Source organism: Balaenoptera physalus, assembly GCF_965194825.1.
Source record: "Balaenoptera physalus genome assembly, chromosome: 12".
NCBI classification, from domain to species: Eukaryota; Metazoa; Chordata; class Mammalia; order Artiodactyla; family Balaenopteridae; genus Balaenoptera; species Balaenoptera physalus.
The window spans coordinates 86238555-86250904 of NC_138897.1; the positions used below are offsets into that span (position 1 = coordinate 86238555).

The following is a 12350-nucleotide window of genomic DNA, read 5'->3' on the forward strand; positions in this document are numbered from 1 at the left end:
AACTAGAGAAAGCCCGCGCACAGCAGTGAAGACCCAACGCAGCCAAAAATAAATTTTTTAAAAAAGAGAAAAATTCATTAAAAAAAAAAAAGCTCCATGCCCAAATGCAAAGAGAAGGCAAACTGTGACCCAGAATGTGAATTTCTTTCTCTCTACCCAATACAGTGAGCTTGAACACACACACACACGGTCTACACATGTGTATAGCCACACACATGATCCCACATACACAGTCACACATGCACACACACAAATAGATGCACACACATAGTCATGCACACAGACAGACACACACACCTCTAGCATTCCCTGAGCACTGGGTTCTTCAGGCGTCTCTGCTTCTAAAATTCTATCAAGTTCCTGGCCGTGAGGCTAGTCTGCCCGGGTTCAAAGTCTGTTTCTGCCCCTTTCTGGCTTTGTATCCTTGGTCAAGTCACTTAACCTCTCTGTGCCTCAGTTTCCTCATATATAAGATGGACATAATAATATGTCGAATTCATAGAGTGGCTGGGAGGATTCAGTGAATTACTGCATGCATGGTGCTTAGAACAGTGTCTGGTGCACAGTGGCTCTCCGTAAATGTTAGCGATTATTGCTGCTGTGAGTTGGGTAAATTAGTTCTATGATCATCATCACATGTCCTCATCAAAACCTCTCTTTTGCTGAACCCTGGTGTGTTAGGCTGTGTGCCAAGTGGAATATTTGAATTATCTCCTTTAATCCTCAAAATAGCTGCATGAGGTGGGCCCTATTATTTTGTCCCAGAAGGAAATTGAGGCCTAGAAAGATTCAGTAACATGCCCAAGGTTACCTATCTGGTAAATGGATAAACTGGGACATGAACCTAGGTTTGTTTTATTTCAAGCACTAGTTTTTCACTATATACAACATATGATCTCAGCCATGGGGTACTTAGTACAGGAAAATTCTCCTCTGCTAGGTTATAAGTGCCCGAGGGACTGTACCTGTCTTGTTCTTTGCTTTTTCTCAGCGCACAGCATGGAACCCAACTCCAGGAAGTCGACTTCCCTTTGAAGGAAAAATGAGTCCATTCACCGTACAGCACTGCAGAAATTAAATAGCATAATGTCTGCGAAAGAGCCTGGCACATATCAGGGGCTAAGTAAATGGCAACATGAGGATTTTTTTTTGGATTGAAGAATAAAAGGATGACTCAGAGCCCCAAATCTTCAGGGACTGTGAGAACAGCCATCAGTGGGGAAAGGCAGGGAAATTGGGTTGCTTTAAGGGAACACAAAAAAGTTGGTTTGAGGTAGGTGGAACATGAGGTGCCAGCCATCTCCCATGTCCACATGGAATGAGTTAGCAAGCAGTTGGGAATCGAGATGAAAGGGTCATGAGAAAAGTAGTGACTCTCCTTAGAGTTGATGGGAGAGCCTTGGATGGTATGCAGCCCCTAAAATGGCCCCAATGATCCCCACCTCCTGGTATATATGCCTTTGTGTAATCCCCTTCTTTTGAGTGTGGATGGGACTTTGACTTGATTCCAGTGCACAGAATAGGGCAGAAGTGATGGGATGTCAATCTGAGATTAGATTATAAAGACGTGGCTTCCATCTTGGGTACATTCCCTTGGATCATTCACTCTTGGGAAAGCCAACTGCTATGTTGTGATGCAGCCCTGTGGAGAAGCACATGAGTGAAACTGGAAGTGGATTCTCTCTCCCAGTCATGCCTTGAGATGACTGCAGTCCTGGCTGATACTTTGATTGCAGCCTCCTGAGGGACCTTGAACCAGAAACACCTGCTAGGCCACTCCTGGATTTCTGACTGTAAGATAACAAATGTTTGTTGTTTTCAGCTTCTAAGTTTTGGGGTCGTTTGTTATGCAGCAGTAGATAACTAATACACCTGGGAATGGTTGAGACCAGGAGGGAGAAGGTATAAAGAAAGGAGTCTGAAGTCAGAGTCTGAAGTCAGAGCCTGTCCCCATTATAGGTGTAGGAAGAGGCAGAGGAACCACTGAAATGAAGAGGAGAGAACGAGAGAGAGAAAGGACTTACCAGTGGGATGCTGGGGCCCAGAAAAAAGCAGCCCAGACCATCGAGGGGAGGAGGAAGTGAACCAGTCATATTACATACAGCAGATTTACCTGGACTGAGAAATGTAGGTCCATAGAGTAGGCTAATCATTTTGTACCCTTTAAACTGATGTTCTTTAAATATTTGCTTGGCATTAATTTGAAGGAGAGCTTGAGCATCACCTGGGGCAGAGGCCTCTCCTCTAGTGACCCAAGCAATTAGCTCTGGCTCCAGGCTTGCTTTTCGTATTCAGCAAAACATAAGCCCTGCAGTTAGAGACCAGCCCTCATAGGTAGACAGTTGGGAAGCATTTGTTGTTACTCAGGCATGCCTCCTGGGGAGATCTCCCAGTCCTTCCCAGAGTAACTGATTAAAGTTTGCTTGCCAACTGCACACGGTACTAACTCCTAAGAGGAGTTCTGGTAAACACAATTTTCTTCGTTATATTTCCAGTGATGTTTTGGAGTCCCATATAGACTGGAGCCCTTGGCAGCTGCCTGCCTGCAGTGCCAATTAATCAGGTCCAGGAGAAGGGAGCATGGGGAGAAGCCAATCGATTGGCTGTCGTTGATAACCTTGGGCAGAGCCATTTCAGTGGGGAGGCGGGGGAGGATGCTAGATTAAGCGAAGAGTGAACGTGTCCTGAGGATGTGGAATCAGTGAGTGTGAAGAGGAGCTTTTGAGAAGCTTGATAGATTGAGGAGAGAATAAGGTGAAGGAAAATGGCCCTCACTTTTCTTTAATTACAGGGAAGATCTGAAAATGTTGCTAAGCAATGGGAAAGGGTCCATTAGACAGGGAGACTTCTGTGTAAAAGAGAAGGGGCCATTGAGGGGTAAAGAATGTCAAGAGGAGACAGGAATGAGAAGGACAAAGAGTGGCTGAGAGCTTGGGCTTTGGAGCTGGACATACTCGGATTTGAATCCTGACTCTTCCTCTTTTTAGCTGTGCATCCTTGGGCAAGTTGATTAACCTTTCTGGGCCATTGCCTCGACTTAAAATGGGGATAACAGTGCCTGCCTTGCTGGGTTGTTCTAAGAGCTAAATAAGGTAATGTTTTTAGAGTACTTAGCAGAGTGCCTAGCATTTGGTAATATTAGGTAAATGTTGCTAAAATAAAAAACAAAATCAGAGGTCAAGCTAGGGGGGACCTGGTGACATTTAGGAAGGGAGCAGAGGGTAAGTGCTTGATAAGTTTTACTCCTGGGACATTTAAGAAGTTTTTTTTTTTTTTAATATCTTTATTGGAGTATAATTGCTTTACAGTGGTGTGTTAGTTTCTGCTTTATAACAAAGTGAATCAGTTATACATATACATATGTTCCCATATCTCTTCCCTCTTGCGTCTCCCTCCCTCCCACCCTCCCTATCCAACCCTTCTAGGTGGTCACAAAGCACCGAGCTGATCTCCCTGTGCTATGCAGCCCTTTCCCACTAGCTATCTATTTTACATTTAGTAGTGTGTATATGTCCATGCCACTCTCTCACTTTGTCACAGCTTACCCTTCCGCCTCCCCATATCCTCAAGTCCATTCTCTAGTAGGTCTGTGTCTTTATTCCCGTCATGCCCCTAGGTTCTTCATGACCTTTTTTTTTCTTAGATTCCATATATATGTGTTAGCATATGGTATTTGTTTTTCTCTTTCTGACTTACTTCACTCTGTATGACAGACTCTAGGTCCATCCACCTCACTACAAATAACTCAATTTCATTTCTTTTTATGGCTGAGTAATATTCCATTGTATATATGTGCCACATCTTCTTTATCCATTCATCTGTTGATGGACACTTAGGTTGCTTCCATGTCCTGGCTACTGTAAATAGAGCTGCAATGAACATTTTGTTGGTACATGACTCTTTTTGAATTATGGTTTTCTCAGGGTATATGCCCAGTAGTGGGATTGCTGGGTCGTATGGTAGTTCTATTTTTAGTTTTTGAAGGAACCTCCATACTGTTCTCCATAGTGGCTGTATCAACTTACATTCCCACCAACAGTGCAAGAGGGTTCCCTTTTCTCCACACCCTCTCCAGCATTTATTGTTTGTAGATTTTTTGATGATGGCCATTCTGACTGGTGTGAGATGATATCTCACTGTAGTTTTGATTTGCATTTCTCTAATGATTAGTGATGTTGAGCATTCTTTCATGTGTCTGTTGGCCATCTGTATATCTTCTGTGGAGAAATGTCTATTTAGGTCTTCTGCCCATTTTTGGATTGGGTTGTTTGTTTTTTTGATATTGAGCTGCATGAGCTGCTTGTAAATTTTAGAGATTAATCCTTTGTCAGTTGCTTCATTTGCAAATATTTTCTCCCATTCTGAGGGCTGTCTTTGCGTCTTGTTTATGGTTTCCTTTGCTGTGCAAAAGCTTTTAAGTTTCATTAGGTCCCATTTGTTTATTTTTGTTTTTATTTCCATTTCTCTAGGAGCTGGGTCAAAAAGGATCTTGCTGTGATTTACGTCATAGAGTGTTCTGCCTATGTTTTCCTCTAAGAGTTTTATGGTGTCTGGCCTTACATTTAGGTCTTTAATCCATTTTGAGTTTATTTTTGTGTATGGTATTAGGGAGTGTTCTAATTTCATACTAAAGAAGTTTTCTGACCGGAGAAATCTGAGGGAAATTCTGCTGGGGGCAGGAACTTCTGGGAAAGATTTTTCTCCATCATAAAAAAGGAGAGTTGAGAAGATAAAGTTCTATTTTGAATGCCTTTGGATGCTGTTATGTGAGTTGTGGTGCCTGGAGCTGTGGCAGCCATTTTACTACCCTGGCGGGGGGGGGGGGGTGCGTCAAGCCTGAGGATGTTGAGTCACTGAACAAACTGTTTTAAATTCTGTATTGTTTAAGCTATTTTTAGTTGGGTATTCTGTTAATTGTAGTAAAATACATTGTAACTGAACGGTGTCCTCGGAAGAGGAGGCTGCAGGGAACATGCTCAGGGAACTGTAAATAGTTTGGCTGCAGGATAGGGTGGAAGGTAGGAAAGAGAATTCTGAGAAATACAGAAGAAATACAACCATGGAAGTGAGGAAGAGCTCAGTGTAAATGGGATGTTCCCAGATATTTAAAATAAATTCCTTGATGCTGAAATACAAAGTAAAAGGAGTGAAATAGTGAGTGACAAGGGCAGAGATACTTGCAGGGACCAGATGGTGGAGGCTTTGAACATCATGCTGGATGGATATGCTGGGTCAGTGGGGAACCACTGAACGATTTCAAGCATTAGGGACTTTCTGAGCATTAAGATGGGGTAAGATTGGCCTGTTACCACTCAGGTATTTTCTGTTTCTAGATGGCACTTGTATTCCTTGGGATGAAATCCTTATTTATCCTAGATGAATAAACTGCTTATTCCTTTCACTCTGTCTAGGTCACAGATTCCAGGATAAATGAAGGTCCTGGTTTTATTAAGAGGACAGACCAGAACATGTGTTAATCTTCAGCAGTGTGATATTTCTCATGTACTTTCATTTAGCAGCCTTGTCTCTTATTAAATCTAATTAGTTTCTCTGCTACTAAGAGATCGAGGGAATCCTCAAGATGAAAACGTGTAACTCGAGTCAGATTTAGCAAAGGAGGACCTTGTCCAGGATTGTCTGTCACCCTTTTCAGAGGTTCTTAGCTTCTGGACTCAAGCTTGCCACTCCCTACTCATTGCCAGTTGTTTGCAGGATAATAGACTTTTCAGAAGTTGAAGGCTTTTAGAACGTATGCAGTCTAGTCACTTTGCAGTTGAGGAAACTGAGTCCCAGTGAGACAAAGTGACTTGCTCAGTGTAACACAGCAGATCAGAGACAGAGGTGGAAGTGGAGCACAGTCTTCTGACTCCCAGTCTCTTGCCTTCATGGCTTTATCAGGGTGAACACCAATGGTAGACTTTTGAATGCCATCAGTGCATAAAAATATTCACCAATGAACTGCCCACTTAAAAAAAATCAACCCCCCTATAGATATTTCTTTTCATTCAACGCTAGTCTATCCCTACCTTCTAGCCAGTGTCTCAGTCAGCCTCTTCCTCAGTTATCAGATGTTGTAAACATCTAACAGTGTTAAAGAAATATAATGAAAACTGACTGCAAAGTGGACCTGCAAATCTTGCGTTAAGATGTGGGATTTCATGAAGCTGATGACAGTGATGCTGGAGAACTGCTCACAGCTCATGCAGCCCTTGACAACTGAGCACCTGGCAGAGCTAGGTAATTAAAGAAGAGAAAAATCTAGAAGAGTGACCCTACAATGGGAGCTGCCAAGGGGAGGGATGAGGATAGCAGAGGATTAAGAGACTAGCAGGAAAATTGATGAAGCTGATATTAATGAACTTGCTGTAAAAGTCAAATATGAGGTGAAGCATCTCTACAATATGTTGGGATATAATTTGGTTAGAAGAATTGTGCTCTGTATCAAATAAATCAATAATATGTTCTTGGTTTTAAGAATTAGAGCGTGGAATTATAGAGCAACTTAATTATAACTTAAATCTATTTTAATATGATATATAAACATATTTTCATAATTTTGAGTTTGATTTTAATAAAGTCCCAATCAAACCCTTTTCCCCACTCTTTTTAATCAGCTAGGATTTTTTTCAGCTGTAGTGATTTAAACTTTTTAAAATAACATGAAGTTGAGGGAAGGTGGTTTCTGGCTCAGGTGCATTGGCTCAATAATCCCATAATAATGCCTCTGTAATTCTCTTGTATTTTCCCTCAAAGTTGCAGGATGGCTGTTGCTGTTCCAGCCTTCACATCTGTACTCAATTCAAGAAGGGAATGGGGAGAAGGCTGTGCTGCTCTTGCCTGATTCTTTATTAAATCAGAAAATTGAATGAAGCTTTTCCCAGAAGCTTCATTGAAGATGTCTGCTTATATTTCATAAGACATAACTTCCCTAGTTGCAAAGGAATCTGGGAATTGAGTATTTGGTTTTCCAGCCTTCAAATAGTGGGAGATGGCAAGGGATAAAGGTGTTGTGAATGACCAGTACCTGCTAAAATATTTCAAGTGACCTTTATAAAAACTCTGATATTAGTTTTTTATGATAGTAGGACTCACCTGCACGTAGAAATGTACCTTCAAGGCCCAAGAAGCTCCCAGAGATCAGCATATCTTGGGACATCTTCAGCAGGGTCTGAAACTGGAAATTGCTTTGGGCAATGTCACCTTGACATGATTCTGGCTTTTAGAAACAGCAACAACTGCAATGTGAAAGCAGTTTACTTTTCACATGTGGTATCTCATTGGATTCCTGTAACAACCCCTGTGAGGTACATAAAGCAGGCATTATGTACCTATCACCAATGAGGAAACTGAGGCTCAGAGAGATTAAGCAACTTGTCCAAGGTGACTCAGCTGGAAGATAGTAAAGTTGAGATTTTTGAAACTTGATTTGTCCAACGCCAGATTTTTTGCTCTTTCCACTGTGCTGTAATGCTATATATCAGCATTTCCCAAAGCACGTCCCACAGGAATAGTTAAGGCATTCCAAAAAGGGTGGGGGATGATACGGTCAAACAAATTTGAGACCTTCTGTGAGAAAGAGTTAGACAAAGGCTTCTCTGATGTTACATTGTAATTCTCCAAGAGAGGGCTAGGATCTGCATGCTTCCTGCGATTATCTGAGTATGGAACCTTTAAAAATAAAACATCCCATAGAGCTATCCACTCAATTGTTCATCTCTCAGACGTTGTTGAGCTCTGACCATATGGCAGGCACTTTTCCAGCTCTTGGGAGACATCGGTGATCAAGATCGACCTGGTCCCTGCCTTGACAGAGCTACCAGTCAGCTTACAGACCACGCCTCCGAATACTCTTTGGGGAAAACTGTTATACTTAGTAGGGTTCACCTATTCCCAGAGAGGGGGTATCCCAAAGGCAATCGGTGACTAGATTCTAGTCCTGGCCTTGCATGGTAGCCTTGACCCAGTTCGATTTGCTCCCTGAAGTCTGCCTGTTGGCTTTCCAGGTATAAAAGGGTACATTCTCTTCCTTTCCTGCCTCACGTGGGAGGAGAGATAGGTGAGCTAACCAGAATATTATAGGAAGAGGAAAAACAGGAGGGGAAGAGCGGTGATGCTTCTGTCTCACAGGCTGAGAGCCTCTGAGGGCAGGTGCCCTAAGATCCTCCACTCTCATTGTGGGATTGGCCATTCTCCCCTCTCTACTCATTGCTCTCACCACTCCCCTGTTATTTCCCTAGTCTTCTCTTGTTGCTTTTGAGTTGTTGTTTTCCCTGATGACAGCTGACCTCTCTGTTTTCAATCCATTTCTAGAATGAGTGACTAGCGATAAAATATTAAATCCTTGTAAATATTAATGCTTCATTACTGTCACATTAATTCAGTCTTCTGAACTGAGAGGTCAGGATTAGGCTGATGTTCACTCATTACCACTACCACCATCACCCACACCACCCCTACTACTACCATTGCCACAACTGCCACAACCAGCAACTCTATAAGGTCTTCCAGCAACCGAGAAACCATCCCTTTCAGAGCCTCAGGGATTTTCATTCTACTTTTTCTCTTCACCAACTACTTTCTAGGGCTCAGAAGGTATATCCAGTAGGGCCATTAAATTTTAAAGAGCTGTTGCTGAAAGGGGCATCCTGAGACCCTCCCCCCGCCCAAGGCAAATTCTAATCTGGTTGGTGAAACATGTCATTTCTCCCTGCTACATCTTTGTTTTATTTCTCATCATTGTCAATCTGGTCAATACAATTCATAATAATAGTGCTGTAGTGAATAAAGTTATTTCCCTCCAAGTTGAGAGAAGTTTCTGTGTTTCCAGCTGCTTTTATTTCTAAAGGTGGAGACTTTGCTTGAGTGGGTTATGTAGATATAAAGCAAGTATGTACCCATTGTTCCAGGGGAAGAGCATAGCAGGTATGTTTGGGGATAAAGGCTTTTTCTCCCTGTATTCCATGTTAAACAGATCTTGATGACTTATGGGGGAGGGGGGGAGAGGGAGAGTTGGATAACTTTGCATACGAACCTCAGAGGTTCTCGGGAGGAAAAGAGATTGAGGTTCTAACCCTTATCTTTTGACAATTGATTCTTTTTTTAAAAAAATAATTTATTTTTGGCTGCGTTGGGTCTGCGTTGCTGCACGCGGGCTTTCTCTAGTTGCGGCGAGCGGGGGCTACTCTTCATTGCGGTGCGCGGACTTCTCCTTGCTGTGGCTTCTCTTGTTGTGGAGCACGGGCTCTAGGCACATGGGCTTCAGTGGTTGTGGCACTTGGGCTCAGTAGTTGTGGCTCACGGGCTCTAGAGCACAGGCTCAGTAGTTGTGGCACACGGGGTTATTTGCTCCGTGGCATATGGGATCTTCCCCGACCAGGGCTTGAACCCATGTCCCCTGCATTGGCAGGTGGATTCTTAACCACTGCACCACCAGGGAAGTCCCCTAACCCTTACTTTTTGAAACGTAATATTATTAGAACATCTTTAATGGACTAGAGAAACCTTGACTAAAGTCAGCTGGTTGGACTGTTGGGACTCTGAAGGGAGCTCATTATGTAGGAGAGACGGAAGAAGCCGGGATGGTGACTTGGTTCTACACCAGGGCCCAGGTCTTCTTAGGAAATGTTGTAGCACATGGGTGATGTTGCCATGCCTTCTGATCTAACTGTTTTGGCACTGTAAGTGTGCTGTAGGGCTTATTGCTGTATGTTTTTGTATGTGTGTTAAGAACAAGTTTGTGATTAATATCCTTCAACATGTATCTATGTATACAAAAGATCCTCCAATATGTATACCTATGTGTACAACTGTTTCCTTATAATTCTAGAGATGGGCATGCTAGGTCAAAAGGTGTATCAGTCAGCACAGGTAGGATATGCTGCAGTAACAAACAACTCTAAAAATATTAAAACAACAAAGGTTTATTTCCCATTCATCCTACATATCCATCTATGTTATGCTTATGTCTTCTCACACTGGGACCAAGACTGATGGAACGTCCACCATTTCAATCACTGATAGTCACCGTGGAAGAAGAAAAGAGTTCTCTGGGTGTTACATTGACAGTTCAGTGTTCTGGCCTGGAAGTGGTATTCAACTCTTCTTAACAACTCATTAGCCAGAGCCATGGATAACTACGAGGCCATGAAGTTCAAGTCTACCATGTGTCTGGAAGGTGGAAAACCAGAAACCTTGTGAACAGCATTAGTGACTCTTTTAAGTGGTGTGAACATTTTTAAGGCTTGTGGTGCATATTGCCAAACTCGCCTACAGAATGGTTGTGCCAGTTTACCCTCTCATGTGTTAAAATGACAAGGACTTGTTTTAATAACTATGCTATACTCCATTTCATGGATGTATCATAAGTCATGTCATCAGTTGCCTGCCAGTGAGCACTTCTAATTTTTTCCATTACAGAAATGTAATGAATATTTCATACATGTGCATATTTGTCCCCTTATTTCTTTAGGATAAATTCATAGAAATTGGATTGCTGAATCAAACTATGTGAACTTTTTTAAGGTTTTTGGTGCATACCATCATATTTCCCTCTCAAAAATGTTGTACCTTTTTATACCGCTACCATCAGAACAGAAGAGTGCCTGTTTCGATTTGGAAAGAGTGTTGGTAACAGCTGTGAGCGTCCTCTGAGTTTCTTGATTCCAGTGTCCAAGTCTAGATACTCCTGACCTTGGGTGGTTAGAGGTTGATTTCAGACACTTGGATTTGCATCAGGTGAGGAATAAAAGAGAGAGTTTATCTGCAAGGGTCATTTACAGGCTGGGCAGGCACTGAGTGCTCTAACTTGCTTTTGTCTTAACTAGATGCCTGCCTGCTAGATTTACCTTGAAACCCAGCCTCAAATCAGCCAAGCTAATGGATGAAGCTCATCAGATGATAGGAAAACTAATGGGGCACTTGTTCGACAGACTACATCAGCAGACTGCTCAGTTTTCTCTGTGACACTGGCCAAGTCAGCCCCACCTGCTGACAACAGCATAAGGGGAGAGGGCAACTGGCAAATTGAAGCTTTTAGTGTAGTGACTGGGGAAGGACAGATGGAGAGAGTGAGAACGAGCACTTGTAGATGCATTTTCTAACAGTGGACGTATAGCTTTGGGCAAAGTGAAAGAGCTCCGTGCATTGAGAAGGATCAGGGTTTTGCTGCACGAGACAGTAGTGAAAATAGTGTGGGGACGCACAGAGCTCTGCCTTAAAGATCCATGAAACATTTGGGAGACGACGAATTTTCAGATTATAATGTCATGATTTGTTTCTCTCTCATGTTTTTTCTGTTTCCACAATAATACTGTTTACTAAGGAGGGAATAAGAAGAAGCATGGAAAATTTAAAGTAGAGGTTACTATAAAACATTCATTCTAAGCTTTAGTATCGTCCTGCATGTGCTTGTGTGTATGCATAAATATTCACACATATGTATACACGCATCGTTTATACCTCTCTCTAGCCCTGTTTTAATTAGAATATTGTGGCTGCATAGAATAAATCTAACTCAACGTGACTTAAATAATAAGGACATTTATTATCAGTAGGCAGACCATATGATTTATCATTCAAACCAGTAAATTTTATTCAGGACAAATGCTAAATCAGAAAGTACACTGGCACAAATGTCAACTGGAACAGTTCCAGGAAAACCAGTATTGTTATGGAATGAACGTTTATGTCTCCCACCCCCAATTCATATGTCTCATCTCTAATGTGATGGTATTCTGGAGATGGGGCTTTTGAAAGGTCATTATGTCATGAGGGCTCCACCCTCATGAATGGGATTAATGCCCTTGTAAGAAGAGGCCAGGGAGCTAGCTAGCCGTCTCTTTCCATCATGTGAAGATACAAGGAGAAGCTGGTCTTCTGCAGTCTGGAATAGGGCTCTCACCAGAACCTGACCACTCTGATCTCTGACTTCCAGCCTCCAAAACTGTAGGAATTAAATGTTTATTGTTTAAGCCACTCCGTCTATGGCAATTTGTTATATCAGTCTGAGTTGACTAAGACAAGGATGTGTGATCACCTTACATGATCCTACGTATCAGGACATCTGTAGACAGGGCATATCTAGAGTTAATTCTGAGGATCAAAGATGCTGACGCTCTCAAAGTCTCAGTGGCTAGCTTTTGTCCTTATACTTTTCCCTTTGAGCTCAGAGATGGCTGCAAGAGTGTTAAGCATCAAGACAACATCGTCATCAAAGGCATTGACTTTGTAAGAGCAAGAAATGCATTTCCCAGAGTCCCCAGCAGACTTCCCATTCATCACAATTGTGTCACATGTCCATGCTTCAGCCAATCACTGACAAGAGCAGTGGAATTAATATGATTGGTTTTGAC

General features: G+C 42.3%; 1 protein-coding gene across 10 annotated transcripts in view; it reads left to right on the forward strand.

The window, feature by feature from the left end:
• SUDS3 (SDS3 homolog, SIN3A corepressor complex component) overlaps window positions 1-12350 on the forward strand; it is a 370845-nt gene that overhangs the window by 228242 nt on the left and 130253 nt on the right. Inside the window, exon 14 of one of the 10 annotated variants that reach the window (XM_082416836.1) lies at window positions 10824-11099. The exons of the other annotated variants lie outside the window; for them this stretch is intronic. Coding sequence (XP_082272962.1) covers window positions 10824-10962 — 139 coding nt within the window. The 3' untranslated portion in view covers window positions 10963-11099. Of the gene's footprint in view, window positions 1-10823; window positions 11100-12350 lie in introns of those variants that run through there. 10 annotated transcript variants of the gene reach the window in all.